At 56.8% G+C, this 20,919-nt stretch overlaps 1 protein-coding gene and 1 long non-coding RNA gene across 5 annotated transcripts in view; one reads left to right on the top strand and one right to left on the bottom strand.

The window, feature by feature from the left end:
* Positions 1-20,919, bottom strand: part of NTN1 (netrin-1) — a 202,748-nt gene that overhangs the window by 62,295 nt on the left and 119,534 nt on the right. For 3 of the 4 annotated variants that reach the window (XM_021066258.1, NM_001044548.1, XM_021066257.1), the window contains 1 exon segment: positions 6,225-6,413. In XM_021066258.1, the coding sequence (XP_020921917.1) occupies positions 6,225-6,413 (189 nt within the window). 4 annotated transcript variants of the gene reach the window in all.
* LOC110255884 lies at positions 6,422-8,243 on the top strand. Its single transcript, XR_002336844.1, has 2 exons — positions 6,422-6,615; positions 6,914-8,243. It is a non-coding gene; the product is annotated as an uncharacterized LOC110255884 (long non-coding RNA).

The raw sequence follows: 20,919 nt of genomic DNA, 5'->3' as shown, positions 1-20,919 counted from the left end.
AGCTCCCACATGGAGCAGGTGTTCCTAAGCACGTGCTGGATCAGTGCAAACACTCGGGGCCAATCTGCCGCCCTCGCCCTCTCTGTGGGGAAGAGGCCGTTTCGTGGCCCCTGTGAATCTGGAGGAGAGGAGGAGGGACCCACAGGAAAGCTCCTCCTGTCACATCCTAGACCACGGGCGACCTCGCCCACGCACACTGCCCACTCCTAGACTCTCCGTGCTCATGAGGGAGCGAGGAGAATTTAAAGCCACAGATAATCCGCCAGCTTCTTCTCACCTCCTCCGAGGCTCTGCTTTTCTTTCGCCCAGCGGTCGCTAGGAAGGCACAAAAGAGTAAATGTTTCAAGTCGCATGGCCTCTCTTTCCCCCACCGCTTTTGCAGCAAGACGGCAGGGAGTGGAAGGGGGAGCCCCGTAACCCCAAACTGGTTATTGGACCCTCCGAGATCTCGTTAACTCCGGGCTTCCTGCACCTGATTTACAGCTGAGGCGAAAGGCACAGGTCCTACAGATGGTTCCCAGAGTGTGCCCGAGTGTGTGGGTGTGGTCCGCAGGGCATGCACTGGCTCGGGCAGGCACGCAGCAGCTCTACATCTTCTCATTTAGTCTACACCGAAACCCTAGAAGGGACTGTTATTCCCATTTTCAGATGAGAAAACAGAAGCACCAAAGAGTGACCACTTCGCCCTGAGGTGGAACTCGAACCCCGGTCTCAAGAAATCCAAGCTCCGTGCCTTTAAAAGCTCTTCATACCAAGCCTGTGGCTGGGGTCCACCTGCTGCTCCCTGGCAGCAAATGCGATTTCCCAAGTAAAATGCACCTGTTAACTAGGGGAGCGTGAGGATCGGGGGCTTTTCTGCTCAGCCCCGGGCCCCTGGGGACTCTCCAGGAATGTCCATATGGAATCAGGATGAGAGCAGCCTTCAGAGGCAAGGGGACTGACACCCAGGGAGGTGACGAAACTGGCCAGGGGTGCCCAGCAGAATGAGATGGAGGGCTGGGCCTGAAAGATCCCGCTTCAGAAGAGCAGGGGACCTCGAGGGCCGGGTCACAAGATGGGTGACTCTCTTCATCTGTAAAGACTGGGACACCACCACTTGCACCTGATGTCCCGGCTCTGCCAGCTTCTCTGAGCCCTCAAGTCACAAACTTCAGCGACATGAGACATTGTTCTACTGGATCTTTTTTTTTTTTTTGTCTTTTTGCTATTCCTTGGGCCGCTCCCGCGGCATATGGAGGTTCCCAGGCTAGGGGTCAAATCGGAGCTGTAGCCACCGGCCTACGCCAGAGCCACAGCAACTCGGGATCCGAACCACGTCTGCGACCTACACCACAGCTCACGGCAACGCCGGATTGTTAACCCACTGAGCAAGGCCAGGGATGGAACCCGCAACCTCATGGTTCCTAGTCGGATTCGTTAACCACTGCGCCACAACGGGAACTCCTGGATCATTTTTTAAATGATAGATTTTTGAATTTTTTTAATTAAAGGTTTTTCAAAGCGAGCACGTGGGATGCGGAACATCAAAGCTGGAGGGGCCTCGAGGGACGAGAGACGGGAGGGACGAGAGACGGTACATCTGAATGCGACTTCACGGATGCGGAGACCACGGTCTAGGGAGGGCCCGTGACTCGTGTGATGCTCGCTGGGCCTTGAGACTGGAGCCAAGCTGGAGATCAGGATTCTGACCCCTGCGCTCCCCGGGGAGCACAGGCCACAGGTGGAGCTGAGCTCGTCCCCAGGGGCTCGCCTCTCCTCTGACGGGCTCACACCCCACGGGTGCTGGCCTCGACTGGACCCTGGGGTTGTGGTCTCTATCCTCTGAGCTGGGAGCCGCTCCAGCCACTGAGTACCTTCCACCCAAGACGACCAACCCCTTTCCCCGCAGCCGCCAAGATGACAGAAGAGGAACGGTGACAAGGAGCCCACAAAATGCAAGGGCGTCTCTGATTTCTAGGCTTTTACAGGCTGCACGGACGTAACCCTGCAGCCCGGAAGGGACAGGGGTCTCAGGTTCCTAGCTGTGCTGCCACTAAACCCTCAGATGACCAGAGCTAGACTTTCTCCCTCTCTCTCTCTCACACACACTATGTAGCAGTGATGACTGCTCCATCCCATCTTTCATCTGGACACTAGAGCATCAGACTGTACCACTAAGCTCCCAGACTTACCAGTAGGATGCAAACTTTTACAATTGTAAAGACACATCCCCCTCCACCCAGTTTTCAGCAAGACGCCATCAAAACACTGAAACTTATGGATGCTAAGTCTCTCCTCTCTAAGGAAGAAATCCTAGGCCCCCTCTGAGTCGTCGCTTGCTCAACACACGAGCAAGTCTCCGTACTGATTTCTCATTCTCCTTACTGTCCCGCTTCTCAGCCTTGGCTACAACGCCGAGGGTCAAGGAGCCCAGGGGGTGGCCCCAGGCACCAGCTTCCTCCCCAACCCTTGGCAGAGCTGCTGGAAGAAACAGCGGGGGATGGGGGCAGCGAGCAAGTCCTGATAAAGACGGTGTGGACCAGCACGGGCTTCTGCTCACACCACCCGCCCCTTCTTAGCGGCCAGGCAGCGCTCAGCCCTGCTGACTGGACTTGAACGGGCAAAAGAAACAGGCAGCTCTGAGCGGGGATGCTAGATGCGGTGGGCAACGTCCCCTTCTCATCACAATTCGGTTCACGGGAGCCCCCTGGAATGTCTTTATCCATCACAGATGGTTTGGGGAGATGATAAATTAATATCGTTTAAATGGAGGCATGGCTGAAATGGTTAAATGGTAAGTCTTCTTTGCTGCCTCTAAAGAAAAAGAGCCCGCAAGTCCATAAAGAAGACAAATGGTAAACAAAACCGCCTATCTTCTGACAGATTCCAGGACGAGTATCATTCACACAGCATTCTGCGAGAAAAGGGAGAGATTCATCTGGTCTGACTTTGTGCAGGACAACAGCCTGCGCCATAATGAGCCCTTCCCAGGGCTGTGAAATCGCGCTGAATAGGGGGAGAGTGCAGCCGCCTGTCCCCTGGGCATGTTGATTACAGTCCTTTGTATGCACCAGCCCTGCCAGCCCCGGTCTGGTTCTAAACTAGGGGAGGGCAGAAAGAACCCAACAAATTTGTTGCTATGAAACTTCCCCAATGGGGACGGGGCAATGCTGTTTGGGATGGAGTGCCCTTGCTCCAAGCTGTTCTTGTCTGGGTTCCACCCCTGCTCTCAACTGAACAAGGCTGGGAGGCAGCCAATCACCAGCAGTGTATGGGTGGCCTCAGCCCCTGCCCAGGGCTCCTCCCAGGCCCTGGGAGGTCAGGGGGAAAAGCCCCCCGCCCTCGCCCCCCCGCAGGGTTATTCCCAAGCACCCTCAGGCCAATGGCCAATCGGAGTCAAGAGGACCCCAGAAAATGCATCTGAAACAGAGCAGAGAAGTGCAGCCTTCAAGATCTCCCACAGGGCCAGGGCTGGGGGTGACTCCACACCTACACGATTCTGGAAGCCTCTGAGAGCAAACCATCCGAAATCAAAATGCTGGGACCAAATGGTTCAACCAAGGAAACCCTTTCCTTAAACTATCCTCAGGACAGTGGACGCCACGGTGCGCGCGCGCGTGTGCCTGTGTGATGGAGACACCCCTGTCTGAAGATCTCCGGGGAACACATCCCCTGCCGGTGTCTGAACTCCCACAGCGTTTATGCCAAGATCCCAGCGTCTTTCTTTGGTAGGAAGAGTTCTGTGACGGAACTGCTGATTCAACGTTCCCACAGCCCCTCAGGCGGTGACACCAGGAAAAGAAGAGCTGAGGGGGAAGATCCGGAACTTTCAAGGCATGCCACCAATGAAATGGCAGGCCCTTTCAGATCACATTCTTCTCACCAATCAGAAAGCAGATCTTTCAGGCGTTGTCTTTCTCACCAATCACGAAACAGGGCACTTAGGGCAATGCTTTTCCTCACCAATCAGGAGGCAGGATCCTTGAAGGCTTTCTCCACCAATCAGGAGGCACTGAGAGTCCCCGCCACCCCTTTCCTGAGACGTTTCCCCAGCAGGATAAGCAGGTGTCGTGCTGAGCAGAGTCCATCCTTGTGTTTCTCCTCTTCCATGGATGGGTTCTTCTCCCAGGTTACCACCGCAGCACTTGCTGTCAAGGGTTGGGAGGAAAGACACAGCCACCCAGGCTGGCCACAGTATTTGAACTAAGGCAGGATCACACCTTCATCTGCCCGCATCTGTCCCTCCTGGAAACCAGCAAAGGAAGCCAGCATCCTTAACCAGAGTGGCAGAGCCTGGGAGAATGATCTGCGGGTTCCCACGACCCTGTGGCCTCCTGACACCTCACTCCCAGCAGTGAGAAGCCACACACAGCCTTCGTCCCTCCCCACAGCAGCAGAGGAAAGGGAGGGGAGGCAGATGGCAAGATGACCAAGGCCCTGCTCCTTCCTGATTCTCCAGGTGACATGCCTTCCCTGCTCTGACAGCAGAAACTGGCACCACAGGAAATGACCACTGCCCTTTCAGGCAGAGACCAGACCTTTGCACCCACCAGCACAGGGCTGCCCACCTGAGTGGCTCTCGTTGACTAAAATTTCTTGGCCAAATCCCCAAGAAATCTATGCGCAAGCAGTTTGTTTACAAGACCCTGACTCCAATTTCTTCTGTAGAAAAAAGACAATAAACACGTGGGCACAAGGCACTGGCTCCCTTCCAACGCCATTCTCTGAAAACCCAAAGCCCTCCTTCCCTGGTGCCCCTGCCTTGCTGCCACCAGAGGCATTTCCTGGATCCCTTTGCCCAGGTCATCTTCTCAGTTCCAGCTCAAAGCTTCCAGGGGATTCTCACCTGGATCAGTTTGTTTTTTGGGGTTTTGTTTCTTTGTTGTTTTTAATGTGGAAATAGCCCAGCTACCTTTATGCTTAAATTTCTCTCAGCAACCACCAGAGGCAGCCTTAAGTCCACAGATCTGGAAGTAGAGTGGACTTGTGTGCTGGGAGCCACCCTATCCATCCCCGCTCACTTGGAATCCAAGGGTTTCTCCTGGAGCAAAGAGACAGGACCCTGCTTTTTGGAGAAAAGCACTCTGCAAGAGCAGGGCCAGCCTCGGGAGCCCTGCACTCAGAAGGGTACATGCTTGGTCGAAACTCTACTGGCCATTTTGAAATTCTTAGCAATTCCTGAACACGAAGCCCCAGGGGTTTTCATTTTGCACTGGAGCCTGTGAATTATGTAATCAGTCCAGCACACAAGTGCCCGACATCTGGTGGATTTCCTGTTAAGAAGATGATACTTTGGCTGCATCCAAGGCTAAGCAGTGGCCACAGAAGGGGTTCTCTGCTGCAGCCCATCATCTGGGCCTGTCTGCATGGCCCGGGTCCGCCCCGCGCCAGGGTCTTCACGGGTCCCTGGGAGGACCCCCATCCATGCTGGCTTGGGGCCCAGGAGCCCTCAGAGACCACTCTCTCCTCCGGAAGCCATGCTCACAGCAAGCCCTGGCTCCAGGCCCCAAGTTTGGACCCGGAGAACCCTGGTTCCTGGAATTCCCAAAAGCAAATGTTGGGGGAGGGAAGGGGCGGGCACTTTCCCCTCCCCATGGTCACTAAATCCCCTGGCACTTCATCAGCTCCTCTGAGTCATCTGACCATTGCTTCATTTTTGTCAGTGGAGAAAACAAACAGGCGAAAAGTTAAAACATTACTGCTTGCTTCGGTGAGCGAAAATAGAGTCCCCGTCTCCCTGTAGGTTTTTTTTTTTGTCCTGAGACGTGAAACTATTTGCAGGTGGATTAAAGCGCTCCTCTGAGCCCCTCCCCCCTCGCCCCTCCCCATGCGGCCGACCTCGCCGCCGCTGCGAAGGTGCGCGTCTGTGGGGGCGTGGAGGGCGGGCGGTGGGGGCGCGCACACATCCCCCACATGCATCTGTGCGGGGTTTGGTGAAAGAGGGTCCTTTGTAAGCTGGGTGAACATGACCCTCGCCCTGTGGTATGCGGCGCACCTGTGCGCGCGGAGGGGGCGGGGCCCAGGCTGCACCCTCGCGGGGCTCACACCTCCTTTCTTCTCCCGGGCCGCTCCTCCACCGCCCCTTTGTTCCTCCCTGCACCTCCAAATACCTGCGAGGCGTGCGTGCGTGCGTGCGTGCCATGGGGACGAGGAGGAGGAGGACGGGGGGGGGGGGGGGGGAGGAGGAGAGGGGTGGGGGGGAGGAGAGGGGGGGGAGGGCCGGCCCCCGGCCCCGCCCCGCCTACCTTTGCAGGCCTTGCGGTGGGTGATGGGCTTGCCCAGGTCGCGGAAGTAGCCCTCCTTGCAGTAGTGGCAGTGGCGACCGGCCGTGTTGTGGCGGCAGTTGAGGCAGACGCCCCCGCTCTTGCGCCCCGACAGCTTGTAAAGCTCCATGTTGAAGCGGCAGCGGCGAGCGTGCAGGTTGCAGTTACAGGCTGCGGGAGGCAGGACACCGATCAGGCAGGGGCGTGGGAGACCCCGTCCGCCCCCCACCCGGCTCCCCTCCTCCGCTGCCCCACCGCGAGGCAGCCTCTGCACGGGAGCTTGTCCTGGGCCCTCCTGTTTGCATCCATCCGAACGTACTGACCGCCTGGCAGGACCTGAACCTTCATGGCCAGGTGCCTGCTTCCCTCCCAGGTAGAGACCCTTCTTTTCCCTCAAAGAACCCCACCGCCACCCCCAACCCCCACGGAGTTGGGAGGTGCCACTGGCATCCTCCGCGTGCCCCAGTGTTGCTTGTTAAGGGCTGAGCTGTGTTCCCCCCCTTGCCTGGGCCGAAGCCCTAACCCCAAAACCTCCTAATGTGCCTGTATTTGGACTCATCTTGAAAGAAGACCCAGCTTGGAGATGGGGCCTTGGAGGAGAGGATTACATTTAAGTGAGGCCATTAGGATGGGCCCGAGTCCAGTCTGACTAGTGTCCTCTTTTTATAAAGATTCAGTCTGGACACACAGAGAGACGGCAGGGTTGCACACGCTGGGTTAGAAAAGACCACAGGACGACGCAGGCAGGCAGCCGCCTGCACGCGGAGGAGAGAGGCCTCCGGAGAAAACAAGCCTGCCCACACCCCGATCTGGACTCCGGCCCCCCAGTCGTGAGAAATCAAGGGGTGCTGGTTAACCTCGAGGTGGGTGGTATTTTCCCACAATAGCGGGAGCAGACACACGCACTGCTTCCAAGCATCACCTCTACGCCCCCGCCACAACCCCGCCGCACTCCCCCACTTCCTTGTGCTCCGGCCGCTGGAATGGACGCTCTCCTTTTCCCACGCCTCCTCCTGCCACAGAGGGCTCAGGGCCCTGCCGCGGTGTCTTCCCTCGCACCCACACACCTGGCCACTGGATCCTCTGGACAGGTCCTCAGCATTCCCCTACCTTGCCCTCCCCTTGCCCGCTCCCCCCACGCCTCTCAGGACTCCCTCCACTAGGATGCTCTCTTGAGCCTGCCTTGCTCCCCCCTCATGGCACTGACGCCCTCTGTGCTCCTCACTCTGAAAGCAGCATTTCCAGCTTCTGCTTTGGGGTCTCCGAGGGGACCCAGGGGCACTTCCCCCAAACCCACTTGCTGCTCTGCTCCCATCAGGCCTCGGGCCCTCTGTCACCTGCGCTGAGCCCTGCAAGCTCCCAACACTGTAGGCAGCAGGAGTTCCGAGCACCTAACTGAGGAGGTCTGGTGCCTACTTAAAATCTTGCAATAGCTCCCCACTGAAAAAACGTGCATCACTTAAGGGCCTTCCTGGGCTGTGAATAAACGTCCTGCTCTTCCCTCCCACCGGAGCTCAGCTCATCACCCCTCCCCCCCTTACATTTCAATGGCTATCACACTTTTTCAGATTCTAGAGCATGCCACGTGGAGGTCCCCTCTGGCTTTGCATCCGCTGTGCCTTGCCTCCTAGGGCTCTCTGCTCTCAAGCCCCCTTCTCATCTCCTGGGTTGGTTTCCATGTCCCTCCCAGGCCCACCTCCACCTTCCACCAGCCCTGCTCCCGCTCAGGGGCTCTGGGCTCCCCCAACACTCCTCCCGGCCCCCACCCCAGCCCTCCTCCTACTGCTCTGTGACGGGGCCACCTGCTTCTTCTTTAGGCTTCTAACACCAGGATATCTCCAGCTTCAATCTGGCCTCATCTTGCTCATTCTGCAACATGATGTGCCCTTGCTTTTGTGCTGAGCTTGTTTTAAGTGGCATTTTATGTGGTTGCTGAAGAAAGGCATGTTTCATACAGACCCGTGAAAAACAAAAGCAGAAAGGTGTTAAAAAAAAAAAAAACCGCACTCAAATTTCCACCAACTGCTGTTAATACGGGGCTTTGCTTCCAACTTTAATTAACATTTGCTCAGCTGTGCAGCTCTTTAATTCTTTCCTCCAGATACCTCTCGCTCTCTAGCCTTTGTTGCATGTAATGATAGACACCTTTTACTGTCAGATAATGTCCTTCCTGATTTTGCAAGGTCGAGGGGTCCTCTGCTGTACGGATACATGAAATGGGCTCCCTGGAGCCAGAAGCGGATACAGTGAAAAGCAGGGCCTTCCGGGGGTGGGGGGGAGGAATGAATTTATTTCCAGTTGTTCCTCATTACAAACAACTCAATGGGGAGTTCCCTGGTGGCGCAGCAGGTTAAGGATCTGCTGTGGTCACTGCAGGGGCTCGGGTCGCTGCTGGGGCACAGGTTCGATCCCTGGCCTGGAGAACTTCTACATGCCACACGGGCGAGGCCAAAAGAAATAAACAAAGTAGTCACAACCTTTGAACGTGCATGTGTGTCCTTTGCTCTGATCACTGTCATACGGTAAATGTCTCCAGGCCGATTTGCCAGGTGAAATGCTGGTGGTTTTAAGTCGGGATCCCAATTGCCAAATGGCCCTCAAGAAAGGCTGACCTGGTTTACTCTCCCCGCAGCAGGATGTGAGAGCGCCTGTTTCCCCAGACCCCGGAGAAGAACAACGCGACGCGTTTTGCACAGGCATCTTCTCTGTTTTTAACCGTTGCCAATTCGTCTGGAAAATGCACATACACACACGATTCTAATTTACATGTTTTTGATCACCAGTGAAGCTGGACATTTCTCCATGGGCTTGTTTTGTTATTTCCATTTCTTTTCTGTGTGTAGGCATTGCCTGTTCATGCCATTTGCCCAGTTTTCAAATAAGCTGGGGTTTTCCCTCCTGATGGCTAATGCTCTGACATAGGATGGATTAAAAAACCGTTTTCTTTTTGACACAGGAGCCGCCTATATTTTGCACCATTTTCGTATTCACCGATTGCTTTTGTGATTTAAAAAAAAAGAAAGTCCGACTCGAGTTTTTCTCTCCGATGTTAATAAGCTTCTTTAAATAGTCTTCCCAGAGTCACCCCCCCAATCACACACCATTTACAAGCAGAGACGGACAAGGCCTTTAGAGGAGGTGCTGTGTGTATCAAAGAACTGAGTTTATGCCTGAGGGCTCGAGGAAGCATCCAGAAGCCAAATTAGGCCAGAGAACGACTCCCGAGAGCTTTACAATTATCTCCTCGTCCCCTCCAGCCCTTGGGACTGAGTTCAACCAGATGCTAAGAAAATTCCTCCGCTGAGCCCTACCCCACAGGGAAGGATGTGTATACTCAAGTTCATTGTCCCTGTGCGCTCAGCCACACAAGGGCGATGGGGGCGGCTCGGAGGGCTTGAGTGACTGACCACAACCGAGCCAGTAAATGCGGGCCCAGGACTAGAACCCAGGTCTTCTGGCTTCCGGCCCACAGCCCCAGAAGAGGGAATCCACATCACTGGGAGAAGCAGCCGGGTCTAGACGACAGCTGGGAATCCGGATCTTTCCTACCAGCACACAAGTCACAGGGCCTGGCACAGCTCAGGGACAGGGAGCAGGAGGGATCACGGGGGTGTCACCTCCTCAGGCCTCTCATGTACAAGAAAGGCCTCAGAATCTTCTGGTCCTTCTCAGAGGCAGATGCTAAGCCTGCGTCCATGTCTGTTCTCAGCTCCAGCTGCCCCCCATCTGCTCCCCGGGGCTCAGACCCCCTTCCCCCCAGCCCAAGGGGGACTCTGGCTGGTCTCTCTCCTCCACGTGCACCTTGCACCAACAAAGCATCTTCCTGAACAACGGGTCACACAAAAGAAGGCGCGGCGGCCAAACATCAAAAGGCAGGGCTCCCCCTGCCCCCCTGCTCTGTCCCCCTCTTCCTGGAGCTGTCAGGGGACATCAGTGGCAATTGCCCACGCTCAGCCTTCTGCAAAGTATTTTACGGCTTGTTTTCTTTTCCCTTTGTTTTATTTTCTCTGCACAAATGGAAACATACGCTGGGCAAAGCCGCTCACATCTGGATCCCTTGGCTCCACACAGAGGTGTCGCTCAGCTCCCGGCCTGTCCCCTGCCCCGTCCTTGGAAAGACAACTTAATCCCTCACACCTTCCTGTTTATCTCCTGCCTCTCTCGGAGGCAAAAATAGGGGGTATTCATTTCATTATCCGATTTCAAGGCGGCAAGGAAGGGGCAGCTTTGGGAGAACGGAGAGGTCAGCCTGTGAGAGGCGGGAGGGCAGAGGGCAGTACTGCTTGTGCGTGGGCTGGGCAGGGGCCGCGCGTCCTGTGCTGGGGTGCCCTGGCTACGCAGAGGGAGCTGGTCTGATCTAGACCCCAAGCTTCTGCCCTCCTTCAACTGTCACGTGGGGCCCACCTAGGACACATCACTCGTGGCTGCATTTCAGACCCAGGGGGATAATGTGGGGTGAGGCAGGGGGACGGCCCGGACTCACAACCAGAAACGTGGTCCCATTTTCCTCTCCCACTGAAAGGTCCCCTAAATCCTATTTTAACATATGCATGTCACCCCCACTCCTTAAACTTCTTGGAACCTCTCCCAGCAACCTGGACTGTCCAACCCCCTTCCCGCAGGCAGTTCAATCCAACACACATTCGGGTGCTTCAGCTTCGTGCCAGGCCCTGTGCTACAGGCCATGAGGGAGCTGGGACGACGAACTCTCAACTATCGTGGGGCTCGGGCTCGGCAGGGGGGACACAACCAGAGCTCTTGGCCGTGAGCTCTTTGATAAAGTGGGATAAATGTTCCCTTCAGGGGTGCTGATTCCTGAAGGACAGGGGCAGTGTCTGCCCTTATACTTTCCAGCCCAGAGCACCCCTCACTTTGTTTCTGTTGAGAGAGCAAAAGAAAGCAAGCAAGAGGGGGGGGGGATGATAAGTAGTGGATGGATGGTAGTGGGTGGATGGATGGTGGGTGGTGGATGGGGGTGGGGGTGGGTGGATGGATGGATGGTGGGTGGATGGGGGGTGGATGGGTGGAGGGATGGATGGATGGGTGGGGGTGGGTGGATAGATGGAAGGATGGATGGGTAGGTGATTGGATGGATGGATGGATGAATGGATGGATGGGTGGTTGGATGGTTGGATGGATGGATGGGTGGATGGACAGATGGCTGGGTGGTGGGTGGATGGATGGCTGGGTGGCTGGTGGGTGGGTAGGTCAGGTAGGTAGGTAGAAAAGTAAGCCAGATGGTGGACTATGCCATCTGCCTGGATGACACCTAGGCACAGCCTTGTGGCATTTGTGACATTTCTTGTTACTTTGAACTACTTTGGACTTGTCTTGCTTGCTTTAACTCATCGACTTAGCTTCTGGCTGCTCAGGCTGAATGCACCGATTTAAGGAGGAGAACCCACAGTAGGACTCCCCCCGGATGCCATGGCTTCGCACACCATGGGGGCTGAATCCACATCTGCCGCTTTGATCAGGTGATCAGACACAGCCATTGGCCCTCTCTTGAAAGGTCTGATGTGCTAACTCCCGCCCCCACGAGGGCTCCCCCAGGCCCAGAAAGGATGGAACGGACGTTGCTAAGCTGTGTCCTGGCCCAGCCTCTCAGCAACTCTGGCCCTGGCCCTGGCCCCCCTCAACTTCATCTGGCTCTGGGGTGCTAGCGGAACAGGACGGCCCTTCAGCAATGGGTCTCCTTGGACTTCTGGGCTCAGTGCAGGGTCCTCCTCCACCTCCCCGCCCCCAGGACCACTCCTAACAAGTCTCCCCTTCCTTCCAGGCCAATTCTTCCGAGGCTGCCCAGGCGAGTTCTGCAGCACAGCTGGAACTTCGGGCTTCTGTACCGGCAGCTGAACTGCCCCAAATAACAGCCTAGGTAAGCTTCCTCCGCAGGCTGGGGGCTGTGTATGCAAGAAAGCAGTCCCCAGCCTTGGGCTGCCTGGGTGCCTGGGGAACCAGCGGGGGTCGGTGCTGCTTCCCTGCCCTTTGCTGATTTTGTCTGTGACTGCTGGTAAGGATCCCAAGACCTACTCAACCACACACAAAATCTTCATCACTTCCCAGGTGGAGGGTTAGAGCGGTTCTGCGCCCCCCCCACCCCCCGGCAGACATTTATGACAATGTCTACAGGCATTGTGGGGTGTCGCAGAGACCAGCGAAGCTGCTAAACATCCTACCAGGCAGAGAACAGCCCCCATGACACTGTTACCCTGCTTGAAATGTTAACAGTGCCGCGTCTTCGAAACCCTAGGTTAGCGAGCTCTCGAATCCCCCACCCGCCGGGTAGGTGAAGCTTCACAGCCTTGGCTGCGGCTCTGGGAGTAAATGACGCTGTCCAGGAAGTGACTGACATTTGCTCCTTCAACAAACATCAAATAAGAAGCCTTGAAAAGGACCCGATCCCAGTGTGTGGGCAGGGGAGACAGGCTGACAAGACAGGGACCTGCCCTCAGGGCGCTTCTGGCTCAGAAGAGAGATGAACAGAAGTCTGGCAAGTGCACAGCAGACCTGGAAATTCCCACTGTGCCCTGCGGGGAAGGGATGACGGCGGGGGTTGGCCTTTCTGCCAGGACAGGGTCCGAGGGCAGGGCCTGAGAAGAGAGTCAGAGCACGTATATTCCCGCCGGGGCTGCTGCAAGATGCAGATGGGACCGCTGTTCAAAGGCAGGTTCTGATTCTGAGGGGCTGGGGCGGGGCCTGGGAGCCTGCATTTCGGGCAGGCGCTGTTGCTGCTGCTGCTGCTGCTGGTCCACAGACCAGCAGTGCAGGTTTGTGGACAGGAACTAAACTGAAAAGAAATCAGCTGGAACAGAAACCACTCTGCAGAGAGAAAGAGCCCGGGGAAAGGTAACAGGGACAGTTTATGGCGGGGTGTCTGCGACGGAGCCGCGGGGAGAGGTCTGGTTTCAAAAGACACTTCTTAAATGATTGGCTCAGAATAACAAAAATATTTGAGAGTTATTTTTAAGAGTGTGGGGTAGTTTGGATTTCTTTTTATTTATTATTTTGCTGCTCTACTTGGTATGGTGTTTATTTAGAAATTGTTTGCCCTGTGATTATAAATGTGAAGAATTCTGCCCCCAGGGGTGCTGTCTGAGCCCAGTGTCGGCTTCTCCTGAGATGACCAGGCTGAGCAGTCACCGCTCCCCACATACCTGGCTCCCGCCAGCCCCTGGGGACACTGAGCTGGGCTCTCAAAGGGTCCTTTGGGAAAAGGGGCTGAGGCAGGCCCGGCCCGAGCATCTCTGGAGCCACAGCTTTCTTGTCTGCAGGTGAGCTGGGCATAAGAGAAAAGACGGCGCAGGTAGATAAACAATCAAATCCCAGACTGTAGGTTTGGTTCTACTAACGGCAAAACTGGTAGCTCGTGGTTTATTTATTCACTCATCATAGGTGCGCAGATACGTACTGAGCACCTACTACGGTCTAAGCTCCAGGCCAGGTGTCAGGATAGACCCATTGGCAGGACAGATGTAGTCCCCGCCCTCTCAGAGTCTTTGCAGACTCCTGGTATGAAAATGTCTACTTAATGCAGTTGTCACTGTCACCCCACTCCAAGGACTACCCTTTCCCCCTAAACACAGGGCTTAAACCCTGTCAACTGGCCGAGACACCGCAGCGGTGACCCGCAGGGGTGAACCAAAGAGACCGCGCAGCCGCTCACAGGAGAAGCAGCTCACAGGAGCCGTGCGGTTCCAGCCGAGGCGCGAAGGCTTGCAGTCATCCGCAGGGTGCCTGGTGTCAACGTCAACCTGAAACACGGCTGGCACGCACCCCTGGGACGTGGCCAGGACACCAGGCCACAGGCTTGTCTGGAAGAAGAGTCAGGAAGAGTCCACGCTGGGGGTGACGGTGCCCAGGTGAGGACACAAACACAGAATACGAGGGGGAAGATGCGACACCTTAAGACATGACACAGAGTCACCAACGACGCCCAGGACACTGCACGCTTCTCGCAAAGCAGAAGTTCACGTCCTCAGTCAACAAATATTAAGGGAACCCTTTCGATGTGCCAGCCGCTGAGTCAGGGACCACAGCTGGTACCGGGCTGACACCAAAGCACTTCGCTCGTTCAAGTCTCTGCCCCCTCTTCCTCTCTCGAGTTCTGGTTTCCTTCCTTCTTTCCTTCCTTGGTTTCCTTCCTTCTTCCTTCCTTGGTTTCCTTCCTTCCTTCCTTTTTTTGGCCGCACCCATGGTATGCAGAGATTCCGGGGCCAGGAATCAAACCCACACCAGAGCAGTGACTACTACCCTGAATCCTTAACCGCGAGGCCATCAGGGAACTCGGAGTTCTGGTTTGCTTTTTTCTGCCTTTTAGGGCCGCACCTGCAGCATGTGGAAGGTCCCAGGCTAGAGGTCGAATCAGAGCTACAGCCACGTGGGATCCTACCTACACCACAGCTCACGGCAATGCCAGATCCTTAACCCACTGAGTGAGGCCAGGAACTGAACCCACACACAGCAGTGACTACTACGCTGAACCCTTAACTGCTTGGCCATCAGGGAACTCCAAGTTCTGGTTTTCAATTCACATAACCACTAATGCCCTCCCAAGATCCCAACATGGATGGTTCTCGAATGTGGGTGTGCACAACTGCCGGGTCTGCTCCACAGAGCTAGGCCGCCACAACAGGGGTTTCTGATTCGGTAGGTTGGAAGTGGGGCCTGAGCAGCTGCACTGCTCACAAGTTCCCAGGAGATGCTGGTGCTGCCCGTCCAGGGCCACACTGCAAGGACCACTGGTCCAGAACGTGCAGAGAAGAAAAAAGACATCTAAAGACGAGAACCTGGAGCTCACATGTGAGTGTAGCTTTGATCAAGTGAACACAAATGGCACACAACCGACACAGCATCACAAGGCTGCCTGGACGAGGGGCAAGAGAACTGGACCTGATTTGGGAGACCCAGAACCTGAGCCCTCGTCTTGGTTTTGCAGCTCACCCAGCAGTGCACCCCTGGAAAGCTCACTTGGCCTCTCTGAGCCTCCAGGTTCTCACTGAGGGCACTGAGCATGAGGATCTGAGTTCTTTCCTGGCCCTAGAAGTCTGTGGCTGCATGACACCAAAACTCCTGGAGGTAAGGGGTGGATTCCAGCCGGCAGGGAAGCTATTGGGAGTTCAGGATGAGTGTGCTTCAGCTGCAAACAAGCCTCAGGGGTGAGACTGAGTGGGGCATCCTGCAGACTCCCACAAACTCAGCAGGGAAGTAGCTGACAGCACTGGGGACCATCTGGTTCAGAAGGACTGACTCTCCCGGGTACTGGGCGGAGGAAGCCATTCAGAGGCAGGAGGTGGTCCACGTCGGGGCACATGGGTAGGGGAGGGCGTCCGTGGGGGTGACCTTGGTGAAAGGCTTTCCAGGAGGGCAGTTAGGGAACCTCCCTCCCGAGAGCCTTCTGAAGCCAAGTTCTCACAGGGAGGGGTCCACTGACCTCTCTGGAAGTTCCTCGGACAGTGTCCCCTCTTGGGGACAGAGGGCCTACGAAGGTGTAAGGTGTTCTTTTTTTGTTGCTGCTGTTGTTTTTTTTTAGCTTTTTAGGGCCACACTGCGGCATGTGGAGCTTCCCAGGCGAGGTGTCCAATCAGAGCTGTAGCCACCAGCCTATCTATGTCACAGCCACAGTAACGCAGGATCCAGCCACGTCTTCGACCTACACCGCAGCTCACGGCAACACCCGATCCTTAACCCACTGAGCGAGGCCAGGGTTGGAACCCATGTTCTCATGGATCCTACTCAGGTTCTTAACCCACTGAGCTCCCCACAACATTTTTTTCTAAAGCTCCAACTTGAAAACAAACCCTCTGACCCCCAGATCTGGGCGTCATCTCTGCTCTCAGAAACAGAAAAGCTAAGAAGTGGGTCAAGGTGGTAGGAAAAAGGAAAAAAACCAAACCAAAACTGGGAAATGCGCTCCAAGGCCGGTTCCCCGTGTCTGTCCAGGAGGCTGGCGTTCCCAGCCGCCGCTCGGGCTTCGAGATGGTCCCTGACAAAGTCCCAGGAGAGAAGTGGCCTGTGTTTGTCGAGGGCTTAGGGAGCTTTCGCCGCGGCCGCACACAAAGCGGCCTCTGTCAACAGTCCTTCAGGCCACTAATCGGGCTGAACAAACAGAGGGTAACAGGCTCTTCACACCTGTGGGGCTTGGGAACGGCGGGCCCTTTGTCCGGGGAGCAGACAGAAGAGCGCGGCCCCCACCGGCGGCCCCCACCCGGCCCGACCCTCCAGGGCTTCTGGAGCGGGGACGGGGGTGGGAGGGGGGACAGTTCTGAGGCCTGTGAGCAGAGATGTGAACTCCAGCCAGGCAGGGAGACGGCGGATTGACAGGGTCCCGGCACACAGGCGGACGGCCAGGGGACTGGAGGGGACACTGGGCGGGGGGGGGGGGGCTGAGCCCGCAGCGGGATGCAGGGTGGCCGCGGGGTGAGAGGCCCGGTGGCTCTCTCTCCCAGGAGGTCTGTGCCGGCGATCGGCCCCTCCCAGGGACCCTGCGGGGCCACCCCCCCCCATCGGCTTGACCTCTGCGTCATTTTTTCCACTGACTTTTCTTCTCTGTAAACATCGCAGCCTTTTCTCTCCCCGGTGCCCTTTTTCGGCTGCGGCGCCTCCCCCGAAGCCTTCGAAACGCTCCTTCCTACCGTCTCCCAGGCCTTCTGCTGCTCTGCGTGGCTCTGGTGAGCCAGAGAGGACAGTTCTTTGTCCACAGGGCTTCAGAACCTCCCTTCCCGGCCCCCCAAGTCCCGCCCCAACTCCCTCTCCCAACCCTCCTCTTCATGTGTCCCTACCCTGTTCCAGAACCTTCCAAGGCGGCCCCACTGACTATAACAGGCAAACCTCCCTGCCCTCAAGGGCCCTGGTTTCAAAGGAAAGGTGCAGAGATCAGGAGTCTTGCTTCTTCCTCGTAACAGGTCCTGGCGGGGACATCCCCGCCCCACCCCCAGCCACGTCCAAGGCCCGTCAGCCAAAGACAGAAAGAGGGTGGCATCCTCGCAGGCCGACGGGACCCTGAGGCTGGTGGGGGTTCCGGGGCTTCCTAGTGTACCCTCTTGTCGCAGAAGCGACAAGAAAAACGAGGCCCTGACAGGCAGGGGGACCTTGCCAAGGACCTGGAGCTCGTTAGGCAGCTCTTGCGAGACCTCCAGCGCCGGAGGTGGCCGAGGCCGTGGCGGAAAGTAGCGTGATAAACTCTGTGGTCGCTGGAATTCATTCCCAAAGGCCGAGAACTTTCAAAGGCAGAGAGGCTGCCTGGGGCAGAACTCTCCCCACAGCTCTGCTTTTGCCATGAGCTCCTCTCCTTGCAGCCTCTCCATCCCGCCCAGATGCCTGTCCAGCAGCACGGGGGCTTCCAACCCGTGGGGTACATCCCCCCACCCCCCGTGCTGTAGGACACAGACACAGGAGGGCTGATCTGCCCCTGCTCCCCACAGCCATTTCCCATCTGTAATGGGTCCCATCACTGAGGCTGGCACATGCCAGGCTGCAGACTCCAGCGGCAGTGGGAGAGGCTGGCAGGGAGGCAGCTTAATGACTTGCAGCCGAGTCTGTTCCTCTGACACCAGCAGGAAAACACGCGACTCCCCGGACACCTCTCCCACTTCCTTCCCCGCCGTGCCCCAGCCCGGGCTTCTCTGCTGGACCAGTCCTTTAATTCAGCTCTGCAGTGAACTGTGCCTCGCACTGGAAGCCCCGGACACAAGCCTCGGCTGCAGCCTCCACTTGCTCCCAGCACATGGCACTGCCCGCTGGGTCACATGAGCGCAAGAGATGGAGGTTCCTGCTCGTGGATGGGGACAGGCTGAACCCAGGGTCCCCATGGGCCACTCCCGGTCAACACCAATGTGCCTTCAAGTTCACTCTCCAAGGAGGGCTGCCAGATTCGGCAAATGAACACACAGGACGCCCAGTTCACTTGGAATTTCCACAAGCCCTTTTGGACCAACGTCTCTGCCAAGAATCGCAGGGTGGTCCCATCACCGTCCCCTTCCGGCTCCCCATCAAACTTGTGCTCTGCCCAAGACCTGTGACTTGGCATCACAGCTTCTGTTAAAGGTAACGCCGATCTTCGCCGCACCCGAAAATCCCAGAAAAGGTTCAGAGGGCCCCTCAATGCATCAGGACCAGGAAGGGAGAGGGGCTGCTGGGGCTTTTCAGAACTCCAAGGTTCCTGGTGTGGCTGCGCCAGCCCAGCCTCCCCAAAACACTCCCTTTGCTCCATCAGCTCTGTGAGAACAGACGTCCACTGCCCGAGACCCCGTGCGACACAAGAGAAGGAAAAGACCCCGTCCATCTGGTGACCCCCACATCTTGGTAGACACCACCGCCAGCGCCGAGCAGACAGGCTCTGTCCCCACCAGGCGCTCCAGGGGTCCCCCATTTCACAGGCCGAGATCCCACGTGGAATCGCACCACCGTCCGGGGAGAGACAGGGGGAGGAAGGCAGTTGTGATCAGAACGGCCCAAACTCTTGACCCAAACAAGGTTTTCACCAGGACAGGCTTTGTGGCAGAACTGACGAAACTCAGAAAGCCAATTCTGAAGCCAGTTATTTGCATCACACCAGTAGGCGCAATTTATTTAGCTAGCAGTCAAGTGTGGAGGAAATCCCAAAAGACGTCAAACGCCATGTCACTGGAAGAGGTAGGGAGCCTACCACGGGGCAGAGGGAGTGACAAGGAACAGCAGATTCCAGCTGACCTAGAATGGGCTGCCCCCGGGAGAGTGATCGTGCCGTCTCTGGAGGCAATCAAGGAGAGGGACACAGCACAGGAGATTCTGGCTTTGAGGAGGAGGGGAACCGGACAGATTAAGTCTCTCCCAACTCAGCAAGCCTCGGAGGAGACCCGGTTCCACCTCCGGGCTGGAGGATCCAAGTTTGAGCCTCCGACTGGCCTCGTTAACATCCTTACACATGAATTAGTGGAAAGGGTGTCCTGAGAAATTCCCCAGGTTATAAATGACCCCGAGTCAGAAGGAAACAGCAGAAAAACTTCTCTGTGGGCAAACGTGGGGGGTTTATTTGCAGGAAAAGACTCCAAAATGGTCCCCTGGAATGACATCCCCCGTGATGGGCCACGGCTAGGGAAAGTGGCCTGGGGACCACGGCCACCTCGCCCTCATGCACAGATGATGACTCTGCAGCTGAGCATTTTCCCAAAGACTCTCAGATCAGCGCAGCAACAGCAGGTCAGCGATGGCTCTGCTAGGAACCCAGCCACTCTTTCGGGGTGTTAAAGGCCTGCAGAAATGCACCCGTGCAGCTGCATGCAGCTGGCATCTCTGTGATGGCTGGTGCCAGGAAGGACGGCTCACTGAGCATTTTACGCATCTCCCCTGCATTCCGGAACAGGCCATCCCAGGGGTTGCCGGCTCTGTGTTGCTGAAGCTCCGGCAGGAATCACATGCGAGAATGGCCCCCAGAAACAAGAGGGTCCTGCACTGAGTGAGCCCTTCACCCGCCTCGTCCAGACTGTGTGGAGCGCCAGCAGTGCCCAGAGACTGGGCTGCACTGCTCTGGCTCAGCACCCGGAGGGCACGGCTGCTGGAGGTCTCCCAAAGCTCCGTGGGGTCTCGGGCACCACTAACCAGTAGGATACGGGAGGCAGGGAGGGACTGCACTGTCCTTTGCTGCTGACCTCAGGACTGTCCCCTCCTTGAGGCCTCACCCCCAAGTGGGCGGGAACATTGGTGCTTACAGCCCCCCCCACCCCGCCCCGGGAGCGCCAAGAGGACAAATGCCAGGCCACGGCCTGGAGGATGGGGCGGGCAGGCGGGCAGGCAGAGGGGGGCAGAGGGCAGTCCTTAAAGATGGAGCAGCTTCCACTCGAGACGCACTTCAGCCACTATGACACTGACAGGGGAGCTGCCCGAGCCATCTCTAGGCACCACGGTAGCGCCAGAACCAAGCACCACGCCTCTTCCCAACCTGGCCAAGGCAGGGCTCGCCAGGCCCCTCAGCACCTTACTGGGCTGCATCCCCTGGCTTCTCCACCCCTGAAGCAGCATCACCTGCCTCAAGGCATGTTGTCACGGTGAGGGATGCTCATGCAAAGGTACAGAAACTTCTAGAAGGGTCCTTAACCCTGAACAGCCCAAGCTATCCAATGGGAGACTTCAGATACCACCTCCTTTTCCCGCTTCCTCTGCCCAGGGGCACGGATGGACACTAACACGAACACACCTGCTCTCCCAAATGCCCCCGCCAATTAAAACACGCATCTTCAGCTCAGCAAAGGAAGCCGTACAATCAAAAAGGCAGCAGACAAGGGCTCTCATCTTACACACGTTACCCACCAAGAGCTCACAAAGATCACACCCATTTTACAGGTCAGGAGGTCGAGGCCCCAGGCAAAGCCTCCGAGGCTCGCAGAGGGGGACACAGATGGAACCCTGCTTGGCTCCAGCTCAGATGATGGGGTTTAGCCCTGCCCCCCGGATCTCCACCGGTGACCCGATGGGCTTTGTAACTGGAACCATTTGAAGTACAAGCTGGACTGAGCTGGGAGAGTGTGGTTTAGTGACAGTAGTTCCCCTCAGGTGAAGTCTTTGGATGGTTTTTCTTGCCTTAATATTAGGAGCTTTGGGAACCAGACAGGTTTCTTGAACAGGCGGGGCGGGGGCGGGGGGGTGGAGTGCCACATGTGAACGCCCCACATTTCTTGGCCCTGGTGCTTCTGGCTGCTCTAGG

This window comes from Sus scrofa, chromosome 12 (assembly GCF_000003025.6).
Source record: "Sus scrofa isolate TJ Tabasco breed Duroc chromosome 12, Sscrofa11.1, whole genome shotgun sequence".
Classification (NCBI taxonomy): Eukaryota; Metazoa; Chordata; class Mammalia; order Artiodactyla; family Suidae; genus Sus; species Sus scrofa.
This window is presented reverse-complemented; position numbering and strand designations above follow the sequence as displayed.